Here is a 13,970-nt window from a genome sequence, read left to right on the forward strand (position 1 = left end):
GAAACTGCCTCCAAACACAGACTGCGATTCTCTTATAGATCTAGGGTTAAAAAAAAAAAAAAAAAAAAAAAAAAAAATATATATATATATATATATATATATAAAAAAATAAATAAGTAGAAAGCTGTTTTCTTAAGGAGCCTCGATTGTTTTGGATTGTGAAGGTCGAGTTAGGAAAGAAGGCTGACAGACGGGAATCCCCTCCATGCCAGCCGGAGCCGGAGCTAGAAACCTCCAGAAAGTGAGTTTAACAGTGGGCAGCTACTGCCAAGTCACTGAGGGAAGCCTGGACAGTATTCAGATCGAGAGCTCATAACGGGAAGACCCAGATGACCTCAGCCATGCTGGATATTCCAGCACCGACCCTGCTCCACCGATCAGCTGCTGTTGAGCCGTCTGCCCGCCCGTCGTTACCCGCAGCTCCTCTTCCTCCTCGCCTGCTGCTCATTCAGCCTCAGCTCCGACGCTCGGACACTCGGCATGGCCGAGAACAAGAGAAGACCCGACAACATCATGAAGAGGACAGCGTCCTCCGATCACCTGACCCTTCAGAGAAACAGTACTGAAGGAATCACAACATTCTCGCCAAGACTAACTTCAGACGCTGTTAGCTCGGACTTGGACTTGTTACTTTATATAGAAGACGCTGATGATAAGAAGGCTGCTGCACTGTGATTCCAGGCAGGTCTAAAGCAGACAAAGGCCTTTTCAAGCATTTCATCTGCAGCTTGGAAGACTTTACACACTCCATCGTCTGCGTCACTTTTCCATTAGGACACTGACCGCAAGACAGAAAACACATTTTCAGGAATCAGCTCCATCCAGGGGAGATCTCTTCAGCCTCCCTCACTCTGAGTGAAGAAGTGCAGTGAGCCTCTCAGCGATAAGGACATGGGTGCAGCTCTCTTGATGGTGTGTCAGTCTGCTCCAGGTGTAGACTCCCTTTTTCAGGCAGTCCTTGTGGAGTTTTTTCCGGTGTGAAGTCGGCCACAGATCCCAGGGGTAATCCCATCCTGGAAACAAGCCCGGCCCAGCACGGATCTTTCTGACCGTCTTTAATGCTGGTGAACGTCTGTAGATGGTGATCCTGATGCTCGTATTGAGGTGTTTGTATTTTCACGTGTGTTAGTTTGCCAAAGCATTGTTTGACTACTCCAGGCTGCGGCTGGTTTCCTCGCTGACCAGGAACCTGAGGAGATGCTGCACTCCAGCAAGTAAAATGTGGAACTGATTTCAGTTGATTCACAAACAATTACAAAAGAAAAACAAAAAGCTCATCCTGTCAAAGTGTTTGGACCAAATGGTTCTGCTCCAACACTTCCCCCTCTCATTTTTTTAATGTAAAGCGCGGTGTGTTGTTCAGTGAGGTAACTCCATATCCAATCAGCTGATGAAGATACGTTGACAAAAATAAGAGTTCCGCATTCTGTTCCTATAGAGTACGTCTACCTTGGGTGAAACTACAGTTCCCTCGTTACTGCTGACTAACTGTGACGATCACACTGGCAGCCATTATTTCACGTTGGCGTACTTCCTGCCAGCAGCAGCAGGTTTTCACCAGCGATCCTCTGAAGCAGCGTCTCACCGCAAAAAACAGTGACGACAGAGAATAAAGTTTTGAAAGGAACGTCACATTTTTTCCATCCTGATGGCTAATGTCAACATTTCAAAGGTCCCGAGAGCAAGGAGGGCTACCATTACCCATCAGGAGTACAGCATTAAGATTAATACTTAAATTTAACCCAATGATAATTTACTTTCAGGCGGCTGCATCATCGATTTCAGCATTATCAGAGTCCAATCAATCCAATTCAAGGCTCCATCCCGAAAAATGGGCCTCCGGAATTGATTCAAAGGGACAACGATAACACGCTGTTATAGAATAAAATGGCACAAGGTTCAATTGTTTTGTTTTTGCAGTATTTTAACAAATGACCCAGTTCTAATGGAGGCAGTGTGGGGTCAGACGTAATGAGATTTCCTGATGCTGAGGACGTTCGGGCGTAGGTTGAAAGCAAGGCTAAATCACAATTATCATTATGGATCATGGCGGGATGTCAGTCCTTGCACATGTTAAGGTGACGCCGAGCACCATGGGCCAGATCAGTAACAGGCCTATTATGATGGCCTATTAGATCAATGTGTCAATTACTATTACTCAAACTGGCCCCTGGGTCTGCAGGGCTGCAGAACAGAGGACCGGCTCAATCACCTCCTCTGACAGGACAAGCAGACAAGCCCATACACACACACACACACACACACACACACTCAGATAGCGTTCACAGGGTCTCCATGCAGTCAATGACCTGCAGCAGTCGGCTGCTCTTTGAGTACCATGACAGAAACCTGGATGTCTTCACACAGCCGGCTCACAGTGCTTTATGTTGACATCATGACTAAAGCCACGCTGGCCCGTCCAGCTGTATTTTAATGGAGGAGTATGGAGGTCTGACCACTGATCAGGTCGTTTTAGTTCAGTTTCTGTTTCTGTGAGTCCTGATATCTTCTTCCCTCCTATTGGCCGGCTTCCCATTAGAATCAGGTACTTGTTATTTAACACCAGCCCCGCTATCTTATAAAGACCCTGACTCCAGTTGATGAGGAATCTGCTCAGTGTTGGTTGAGAATTCTTCCTTCTCTCTGAAATACAACGACATGCCTGCGAGCTTCGCAGCACGGCTGACCCCCTAGCTACAAGGTCTCCATGGCGAGACACTACCGAGTGTCCTCACAAAGCCACGGACGGCAGAAATCAACCTGTGGACGCAGTCTTAGCCCAGCCTTCAGCAGACAGGAAACTCATCCAGGGTGAAAACTATCAGACTCAGCCTGGAATCGATGACTGGTGTCATTTCAAATAGCAGAGCGGTGCAGTGAGGGGAGGGGGCGCTGTGGACCAGCCTCCCAGTAAACCGGGGCTGTTTGGGTCACTGTGCTGCTTGGCGGCTCTGTCACTGCTGGACCTTCTCCAAACAAAACACTGCTTAGTGACGATTACAGTGGTGTGGGTCTTAATTTTAGATGCACAACTGTTTACCGCGGTCATTAAAGAGCTTTATGGGTGGCACGTGTCTCATTATTGTGTCATTATCATCACTCCAGCCTGCTCACTTCCTCCTTGATGAAACATGTTGACATCTGTTCTTTTCATTTTCACATCAATGCTGAACTTATTCCATGAGCACTCTGGCTAAGGACATGCACACATCTTTTTTTATGAACAGAACTAAAAACCAGGGGATGAAAACCACAAGATTTCATGTGGCTGTGGAAAGCAGAGATCGAAGCCTGAGCGGGGAATTAAAAAGCAGGCAAATAAATTCATTTACAAGGATGGGACGTCACCACATTTCCTACTGGTGCTAGGTTTTACAAGATCCCCAAATACAGAGGACAATTACATGCTGTGCTAACGCTACACAAATACAACCCGGGTTTGGGAAGTGGCGGCCAGCCCCGCTGGAAGCGAGAGAGAGCTGCGATGGTTGGACTGGTGAACTGCAGGCGTTTCCACAGGGATTCAACTGATACCGCTTTTTGAAACGGGAAACCAGAAATTTTACATGAGCTCCGCCAAAAGCTGTGATGGCTTAAGCCAACATCCATCACACTGAGCAGGAGTTCAACCTTAGCAGGAAAGCAAACACACAGGAAAGGTTTGAGACAATGTGACACGAAAAGAAACGCAACATGTAATCGTTCCCTGAATGACACACGAGTTCCAGAACAAGCTGCTATTCAAAGATCTGAACAGTGGAAGAAGTTTAGTGACTTCCTCTGGTACCATGAGCCGCGTCTCCACATGCAGCGGCTCCACTTCAACAGCTGGGAACTGAAGCCTCGGCTCCACTGCTTCAAACCCACAACGGGAAACTGGTCTCAGGTCAGCTACACAACCGATGCAGCCACACCGGAGCCTGCTGGAGGCCGACGGAGAGCTGACGGAGAGCTGACGGAGAGCTGACGGAGAGCCGACGGAGAGCCGACGGAGAGCCGACGGAGATCTGACGGAGAGCTGACGGAGAGCCGACGGAGAGCTGACGGAGAGCTGACGGAGAGCTGACGGAGAACTGATGGAGAACTGACGGAGAGCTGACGGAGAGCTGACGGAGAGCTGACGGAGAGCTGACGGAGAGCCGACGGAGAGCCGACGGAGAGCTGACGGAGAGCCGACGGAGAGCTGACGGAGAGCTGACGGAGGCACTGATCTGTTCATCAAACTTCATCTGAAAGCTGTTTTTCTCTCTAACTGTCCTCTTTCATGGAAACCTGGAGCGTCTGGCCGATTCCGTCCCCTGGTGTTTTAGCATTTCAGTACAGTGCAGTTAAAGGTCAAAGGTCAGCACCACAACACAAAGAAAGCTGTGAAATCCAACTTTTGAAACTGCAGGAGCGAGAAATGATGCAACAAAGAGCAGTGGAACAAAAAGAGTGGGGATGAAAGTGTGCAGGCCATCACTCCAACGTGTAGCCTGCTCCTCTGACAGCAGCAAAGTGGATATTAATATTCATTACCTAAACCAAAGCTCGCATTAGAGCCAATTTTAGCGTTTTTCGCAGAGACTGCCAGTTTTCTGTCAGAACTAAGTGGAAGCACTTGACACAAGAAACATCTGGTCATGAGCAGCTCAGGATTGTAGCAGCGTGACCTCTGCAGGGGGCGCTGCGTCTGTTAGTGAGCCTCAGTGAGTCACAACTTCACATCTCCGAGTCTCAGCAGAGACCTCAAGGCTTCACGTATCACAGGCGAGCTGCTGGAGCACAGCTGTAATCTCTTCCTGTTGCAGTGAGCTCCTCCAGCGAACACTCCACAGGAAGGTCCGGAACACGGCTCTGATCCAGGAGTACCGCAGGGACAGGAGTGTTTGCCGATTTGTTGATTACCATGAGGTCTGGGGATGGGACTGTCGCTGCTTCTGCTGGGTTTTCTTCATTTATTTATTCATTTCTACTAGGGATGTGCGATACCACTTTTTTTCAGACCGATACCAAGTACGAGTACTTCATCTTCAGTACTCACCGATACCGATACTCGCATACCGATACTTTATATACGTAAAATTTAAAATAATGCAATGACAGATTATTTTTGAAAATGAATTTTATGTTTAAGTCCAAAATAATAGTCTGAAAAATAAAACAAACAACTCTGAGTTTACACTTATTTAAATGAAATTAAGTGCAAGATAAAACAATTTCTCTGAATGTTTTTTTTAAATGAACTGAATTACAAGACGTAAACAAACAACTCTAAGTTATACACTTTTTAAAATGAACTTATTTTAACGGTTTGTAAATGAAATTAAGTGCAAGATAAAACAGTTTTCTCTGAGTTTTACACTTTACATAAACTAAGGTTTTTAAATGTACTAATCTTAATGATTTTTTTATGAACTAAAGTCAAAGATAGAAAACCCCCCGAGTTTAAAGAGCTGCTCGTGTTATTTGTGCTGCTCTCGGATCTCTGCTCTTCAGTTTCTCGGTCTTCTGCAGAGTTTGCCGTCGAGTTGCTGCAGGAGTTTTCTTTTTTTCCAGCACAACAGCGTCAGACTCTCATCAGACTCTCGTCCACAAGCTTCGCTCTGAGGTGTTTAAACAAATTACTAGTGGTAAATTAACAACATCGCGCACCTCCTTTAGCAATTTTGGCATTGCAGAGTTTGCATTCTGCAAAGCTCGGCTCGTTTTCACTTATATAAAAGAATTTCCACACCGGCGAAGTTTCGGTGAGACGAGCAGCCGTTCTGGATTCATCCTGTTGTCTCTGCTCTGGATGAGACTCATGGAGAATCAACCCGCTGCAGTGTCGCCCTGCTCCTGTCAGCTCTCCAGAGAGGAGCTTCTTCCTCTTTCATGTTTGTCGGCAGCTTGCATCCCATTTGGTTGCACTACCGCCACCTGCTGGTGAGGAGGGCTTACTACACGTGGGGTTTTCTTGCCGTGAGTATCGGCGGCTGGTATCGGTAGCCTTCACGAGTACCCGATACTTTGAAATAAGGCCAGTATCGGCCCGATACCGATACCTGGTATCGGTACTCGCACATCCCTAATTTCTACATTACGAGAGAGCCAGAAGCCCAATAATAGTTCTAGGACAGGAGTTTGTCCACTTTACCACCCATTCAATGACTTGAATTTTATTAATTTTCAATATAAAGAAAAGAGATAACAATTACAATTCAGTTGTACATCATATTGTAGCAAAGTGTTGCAACACCACCGCAAACAAAGAAACTGTAGAAAAACATAAACAAAAAAAGAACAAAAAAAAAAAACCGGAGGGATTCCTGTCAATACGAGCTGTAACAGCAGATCTTAAAACAAGACTCACTGAAGACTCTAAACTGATGAATTTACTGTAGCTGTAGAAAACCCACGTTCACTAGAACCACTACAAGTTTCAGTCGCTTTTCAACATCTGTTGGTCACAAGTTAACACGGGCACCAGTTCATTTGAAGCATCGGCAGGCGGAGCAGAGCCCCGGTGCTCTACACCGGGATGTAGCGCTGGGTGGGGCGGGGCTCCGGCTGGGGGAGGAGCTCTCTGAGCAGCGTCTCATGGAGACGATGGAACATTATGTCAGGCTCACCCCCGGGTCCCACAGCAGCGTCTACCTGCGGTGCGCCGCTGGGCGTTCACGTCCGTTGTTGTGTGTGCGCGTCAACGCCCACTGCACGCCTTCTCCTGCGCTCTGCTCCGTCACAGCAGAGCGCAAAAAACACTGTGAAGCGCATGCGCGAGATGTTAGCCAGAACAACAACAACTCATTCATTCGTCGTTTCTTTGCCAAACAGTTTCTCAACTTCCACAATGAGTCTCTCTTCATCCGTGGCGATAGTTTAGCTGCGCATCCGGAAGTAAACACAGACCCGACCCACTCCGTCTGTGCTGCGCGTTTATCTTCATTACCCTTTCACAATAAAATGAGCACACAAACGAACTGTATTCAGGGGACAAACATCACCACTACATGGAAAACAAACCATATGATATTTTTTAACTCCACAAATGTATTCAAATATCAAAATATGCACACCTTCAGTTTTTTGGATATTTGTAACGAGCTTTATTCATGACAAAATGCATATATAAAACAAGATTGTTACAAATAGATGTATAACTACATGACTAACCAAAACTTGTGACCTGGCACAATTTCAGTACTGAAGATTATACAAAGATACTTCAGTAAACATCTCTGACAATAACCAAAAATGTAAACGTTTCAAATTATTTATTTTTGAAAACACAGAAGTTGTTTCAGTTCTCTTTCCTGTTTGGAGCTATCCGAACAGCGGGGCTTGACGCGCTCGCGTGAGGCCGCGGCCAAAAATAGGTGGGACGCGTATTTCTATCCTGGACGCGGCTGAGCGCGCCGCTCGCGTCGGTGACGCACGCGAGCGAATGCTGGATGTGGAACTGCTTCCGACCAATATAATGGCAATGTATTTGCTGCGGCCAGCGCGACGCGGCCGAACGCTCCCAAAGCGCGTGCTGTGGGATCCGGGGCTCAGACTCAGGCTCAGGCTGCTTTCACAGCTACTAGTCCTAGAGTGGTTCGGTTCGGACATAAATTATTCATAAACGTCGCAGCTGTCAAATAGTTCGGTTCATTCACACCACTTGTTTTTGCAGATGAACTATCCACTATGACCCTCCTGCCCCTTGGTGGCGCTGTTCACACAATAGTGTGTTTTGGGTGACGGAAGTGAACCCTGATTGGCCAGCATGTGTGACGTGATGCGCCGCGCGGCTTGCTACGGAAGCCTCCGCCGACCAAAAAGCCTTCTCCACAACAGAGCGGACAGGACCGAGGCCGGTCAGCGTTCACACCAGCAGCGGACCGCACCCAGACCGCGCCGAGACCACGCCGAGACCGCCTCCTCCAGGAGGTCTCGGTACGGTTCTTTGTCCCAGACCAAAAATAACTGGTCCGCTTTCACACCAGCGCGTACGAACCGACCCTGCAGGAGTTGGGGACTCTAGTCCGCTTCAAGCGGACCACATGCTGTAGGTGTGAAAGCAGCCTCAGGCTCAGGCTCAGGCTCAGGCTCAGGCTCAGGCTCAGACTCAGACTCAGACTCAGGCTCAGGCTCAGGCTCAGGCTCAGGCTCAGGCTCAGGCTCAGGCTCAGACTCAGACTCAGACTCAGACTCAGACTCAGACTCAGACTCAGGCTCAGGCTCAGGCTCAGGCTCAGGCTCAGGCTCAGGCTCAGGCTCAGGCTCAGGCTCAGGCTCAGACTCAGACTCAGACTCAGACTCAGACTCAGACTCAGACTCAGGCTCAGGCTCAGGCTCAGGCTCAGGCTCAGGCTCAGGCTCAGGCAGTGTGTGAGCAGAAGTATGGCGGCAGTGGACTTTAAACTAGAGTAAAATAAAATATTAATTGCTTTGACCGCAGGGGCCTGGTGCAGGCAGAGAGCTGGAGAGAAGGTTTGAAAAGTCATTCCTAATCACTCAGCCTGTCGGCTGTGTTTATGTGCTCCACTTCCACTTCTACCCAGTTTAATCCCACTTCCTACTGGAAGGGAAAACTGGCGAGGCAGAACACGCTTTAGACAGACATAAAACAGGCACGCAAGTCAAAATAAACGCTGCCGAGTCAGTGTGAGTGTGTGTGTGTGTGTGTGTGTGTGTGTGTGTGTGTGTGTGTGTGTGTGTGTGTGTGTGTGTGCGCAGTGGGAGGAGGGCTGAAACAGGGAAGTGGGAGGCCAGATTACAGCCAGTCTCATTTCCACGCAGGGCCGTGACATGATGTCCGGACCGCCGGGCCGTGAGAGGAGAACGCCGCCTCTCTGGCCACAAACTGAAGAGCAGCTGCAGCCGTGAGGACGAACAGAGGAGGAGTGTGTGTGGACTGAGCTTCACGGCACCAGGACACCCCCCACCGTGTGTGTGTGTGGTGTGTGTGTGTGTGTGGTCACAATGTGACAGTGAAGAACACCATAACCTCATGGTGGATAAAAAGCATCACTTCTCCAAATCCCCTTAATCTGGTGGCTCGTTTTATACAAATGCTTGATGATTTCCATTTAATACACTTTGAAGAAGGCAAATACGTCCGGTGTGCGGAGCAGAAGCTGTCATGTTAATGCACTGGGACACACAGCTTAGGGCCACGGCAGGCTTTGTTACAGTGGGATTGCTCGCCTCCAGCCACAGCATTAATCAGCTGTTTGATTCCCTCTGGGACAGGCTGAGCCAGGGACACTCACCTGTGGGGACGCAGGACAGCACGCCTCTCGTCCTCTGTGTGTGTGTGTGTGTGTGTGTGTGTGATGTGGCTGACGCTAGCTGTCGGGGGACAGCCGGTGTGTTGCTCTGCGCTCCAGTGCTGGAAGCTGTGTGTCTGCACAGCTTTATGTCCAGCGGTTCAATAAAGAAACCAATACTGAACATCCAAGTTCAAGTTTGCAGATTTAAGAACTTCTTTAATGTTCCAGTGAAACTTTTAAAGAACGGAAGCATATGTGTGTTATTAGAACTGATTATTATGATTAAAAGTAGCTATTAGTTTAATGGCGTATCTGAGTTCTGTGGAGACAGGGACACGTCCAGCTGGAGGAGAGCTGATCTGAAGCTGCAGCTCCAGTGGAAACAACACGTCTGTGAACCCCCGCCTGCTCCCACAACCACAACACAAGCCCCACAACTGGCCGTGCAGTCCAGAGCGTCTGAGCTCCGAGCGCCGGGCACCACTCACGGTTACATAAGCTCCATCTTCCTCCTCAGAGGCCGGCTGATGGAACAAAGAGCAAAAATAGAGGCGGGAGAGCTAAAACAGCTACTGGGGGCTGGAAGAGCCGTTTCCAGGTTCACAGTCACAGTTTGACCACGGCGAGCAGTGAGGGGGGGCTGCAGATGGAAACGACCCCAACAGAACAACGCAGACGTCTCATCACCGAACAGGCAGGACAATTCCCTCCTGGGGGGGAGGGAAAAGCTGCCGAACCTGTGACGGTAAGCAACAAGAATGAAAATAATCAAACAGCAAGAGGAGGAAGGAAACAAATCCTTTCCAGAAACGTGAGCCGACACACCGAGGCCCGCACTGGCACCGGCATTCTTCGCTAATTTCTAAAGCTCACTGGCAGCGGCGCAGACAGCGCAGGGGACGCACATGTAGCTTGACTGTCAAGAGAATCATTGGATCCATACATTGTTTGGACTTAACGCATAATCCTTTCCATTGATAAAATTATGTTGAGTGTGCCTGGCTGGAAATCCACAAGTATAGGGCTTCAGCACACATGCTTTTTCCCTTCTCTGGTTTTCCTTTAATTTGCAAATCTTGTAATCTAAGCCTAGAGCTGACTGAACCGACTTCTAAACCAGCACGGCTGTAGCGGCCAAGGCTCCAATCTGTTTTCCATTTAAGTGTCAGGACGGCATCCTTTCTGGTGGTTAACAAAAGCTGTTATTTCAAAATGATTATATGCTAAAAATTGTGTGAGGACCTTAGTAAGTTTATGAACAGGCCCAGTGGAAAGTACTGCGCCGCACCCGGAAGCCTTTTTCCCTCTTTCGTTGACCAGAGTGTTATTTAGCGAGCGCTCCAGTGAGGGGGAAGGCCAGGCAGAGCCATCAGCCCGAGGTCAGGCCTGCTGCTTTTCAGCACGCAGCATGTTTTCAGCATTAGTGTCGAGCGACGCCTGGCTGAGCCGCCAAACCGTGGAAGCTCTGCCTGGACTCGGTGTCACCGAGGACGAGGCTCCGGCAGAAGCTACACGACACGGGCTCAGTTCCAGGAAAGCATCAGGGTGGCGGTCTGAGACCCACCACATGAAAACCATCCTGAGCTGCCATACTGCAGCCGGCCTCTAGTCGGAGCTAAAGAGCCACAGTCTGGTACTGCAGTAAACACATGTTGCTAAATGCTAATCTACAGAGCCCTGCAGTAACAAAGCTAAATGTATCACGTATCCTGGAGGGATAATGCTAAATGCTAAAAGCTAACCTCCAGTGTCCTGCAGGGACAATGCTAAATGCTAAAGGCTAACCTCCAGTGTCCTGCAGGGAGCTCTGAGCCTCCAGCTTCAGCAGATGGTAAAGCCTCAGAGGTGTTAGAGATAGAGCATATTTCAGGGCAAATGTTTAAACTGAAGACTGTACATTGCTCAGAATGTAAACAGTTGTCGACTTGAATGCACCAGTCCTAATTAAAACGTTTCATTGAGTTTCCAGAAATCCGTCATGGGGAACATGCCCAGTCTCCATCCCGGCCCAGCTCAAGCCAGACTTCCTTATTTCATTTCCTGCAGAGGACATATTGAGTTAAATTCTGAGCTGCTCTGGACAAGCAGCGTAAGGAAGAAAGGGAGGGTGGGGGGTGGGGGTGGAGGTGGGGGGGGGGGGGGGGGGGGGGGGGGGCACGGACAGTAAACGTTTCGGGGTCGCTCACCTTTTAAATTCATTTTCTTCCTGTTCTGGTGCGAGCCCTGATAATCCCCGGGATCTCCGCCTCTGTTTGATCTCCCTGCTGTGTGCCCGTGAGGCGTTCAGGTACCGTCCACACGCCGACCGCAGCGCACCAAGAATCCATGAATCAACGTCCCCGAGCCAAGGACGGCCCGGGCTCCCGCGGGGTGCACGTGGAGGCCGGGGCGGGCCGGGCCTGCTTTGATGCCTCTCGTTAGCAGAGGTTACTCTCAGATGAAGCATCTGTTGTGTCTGAGAACAGAGCGGCGGAACGCGCTCCTCCGGGCTGCGGGGACGGCTTCGGAGCGCCTCTCCTCCACATTACAGACCTCGTTTCACCCAAACATTTTATCACCTTGTCAATTAAGCGTCCAGGTCTGATCCTCTGATCGCAGGCTGCTTCCCCTGTGCTGCTGGAAACCAGCAGATGGCCCAGCTTCAAGGGGAAAATGTGATTTCCAGGCACATCACGCTGTCCCAGCTGCAGCGGCCAGTCTCACATGTTCACACACACACACACACACACACACACACACAGCCCGTCACACCACAGCCCGCCATGTCTGTCACCCCCTCCAAACCCCGGGCCAATGAAGAGACTGAATCCGGTCTTTAAGACACTGAAAGTACAGCGATCGCAGAGCGTATTTCAGCTCTCGGTGCACCTGCAGACGCTCAGCTGCCTGGAAAGGTGAGACGCTCTGAGGAAGCGGCGGCGTTCAGGTGAAGCGCGACTCACCCGGACGAGCCGGTGCTCTTGCAGACGCCGAGCAGAGGCCTCTTCTCAGCGAACGTGTCCGTCTTCAGAGGACCTGTGGAGGAACAGGGTGATGGTTCAGTGACAGAGCGCTGCCCGGCCTCACAGACCAGGACAGGAAGCCAGCCGATCGCATCACTGCTGACCCCTCATCCATCCACGGTCCCTCCTAGAACCCAAACCGCCCAGACTCCTGACAGACCCTCTGCCTTCACTTCAAAAACGCCGTGGAAAATGAAGAAACAAACAGACATAATGAGAAACCAAACTAAGCTGGTCAAATCCTCTAAAAGCTGCACAAGCAAGTGAGACTCCTCGTTTGTTTTGGGGTTTGAGTGTGGAATTCCAGCCTGGTGGGAGCCCAGTGGGCCCACTGGAAAGAAGAAGAAGAAGCAGAGAGAAAACATGTTGCACTGAGTGGAGCAGGCCCATATTTTCCCTAATTGTCTGATTTTTGAAGTCGGGCAGCGGCTCGGGGGATTGAGGGGACAGGGAGCTCAGGCTGAAGATGTTCCCCTTTAGAGGGGAGTAATTTGAGGCTCGACAGTAATCAGCCTGAGTTCCTGTGGTATGGCGTGAGAGCAGCAGCCTCCAACACTCCGGCAGGGCCGTCCTCTCATGTCCCTGTCCTCAGACGTCTCTCCCAGTCACACACTGAGCCAGAACATAAACACGGCCCAGAGAGACTCGGTACATTCCCCAACATAAACTCTCAGCGTCTGATTGGATTACTCCTGCAGGGACGGTAAGTGAAGCGGGTGGCGCTGGCTTCCCGGTGGACCGGGTGTCTGAGGGTTCCGCAGCAGAACGTCGCAGACAACGCGCGCATTGTTCCGTTCTCATCGCGGAGCTGGAGGCAGCGTGACTGTACAGGACCTGACCCCGGCCGGAGGACCGCCGCAGACCCACACACACATTCTGACGGAGCGTTCACTTCCACTCCGTGCTCCACACGTTCTCTCTCACTCCTCCAGACGGGACGATGGGTTCTGACCTCTCCGGAGGATCCGGCGGAGGAGTGCATTCACGCCCTTCTGTCTTCCAGGAAAGAGGAACCTTCCCTCATCATAATCAACACCTATTTTCGGGGCTTTATAAGTTCAGCCGCCCACGCCGGGCGTCGCACACAATCGGCCTTTTAACGGCCGGCCACAGAGCAGCAGTGTTTGCGCCCCGGCAGATCGCAATCAGCATCCTTCCCTTCAGTGGGACAATTCATATTTATTTTCTGCTGAGAGAACTGCCCCCCCATGTGTCGGGGGTATCTGCTGCTTCTTATTAGCCGCTCCGCTTTCATCCACTTCCAGCTCTCTCCCAATGCCGCCATTGTGCTCCGCTGAAACAATCCGCCAGAAAGGCCGGAACACAACCCAACAAAAAGGCAATTTACTGAAGAAGAGGAAGAGGAAGAGAGGGAGCAACAAGCCACAAGTCCACTTTCACAGCGCTGACTGACACCTGCAGAGATGAAACTCGGACTCAGAGCGGCGCTACGCCCACTGCAGTGGAGCGACACTCCATCCTGCTGCTCGCTCTCTCATCAGCTGGGATTCATGGGATGTGGCGCTGAAAGACAGACTACGCCGCAGCCTTGAACGTGTTCAAGTCACTTTCAAACACGGCGTTATTAGATTACAGTAAAATGAATTGGAGAGAACGATCGGCACATGAGCCAGAATCAGCCAGAGGAACGTAGAGAACCAAGCTCCTCTTCGGATGAAAACCAAACTTCCCTTCTCGAACTACTGGAGTTTCCACTGGAAACGTGGTGTAAACTGGGCCTACATAG

The 13,970-nt window shown here is 50.1% G+C and overlaps 1 protein-coding gene across 2 annotated transcripts in view; it reads right to left on the reverse strand.

Annotated features, from left to right (window-relative positions):
* bcas3 (BCAS3 microtubule associated cell migration factor) overlaps nucleotides 1–13,970 on the reverse strand; it is a 282,337-nt gene that overhangs the window by 252,906 nt on the left and 15,461 nt on the right. For both annotated transcript variants that reach the window (XM_030108062.1, XM_030108064.1), the window contains exon 7: nucleotides 12,164–12,236. In XM_030108062.1, the coding sequence (XP_029963922.1) occupies nucleotides 12,164–12,236 (73 nt within the window). The remainder of the gene's footprint in view (nucleotides 1–12,163; nucleotides 12,237–13,970) is intronic.

The sequence above is a fragment of the Salarias fasciatus genome, chromosome 14, assembly GCF_902148845.1.
Source record: "Salarias fasciatus chromosome 14, fSalaFa1.1, whole genome shotgun sequence".
NCBI classification, from domain to species: domain Eukaryota; kingdom Metazoa; phylum Chordata; class Actinopteri; order Blenniiformes; family Blenniidae; genus Salarias; species Salarias fasciatus.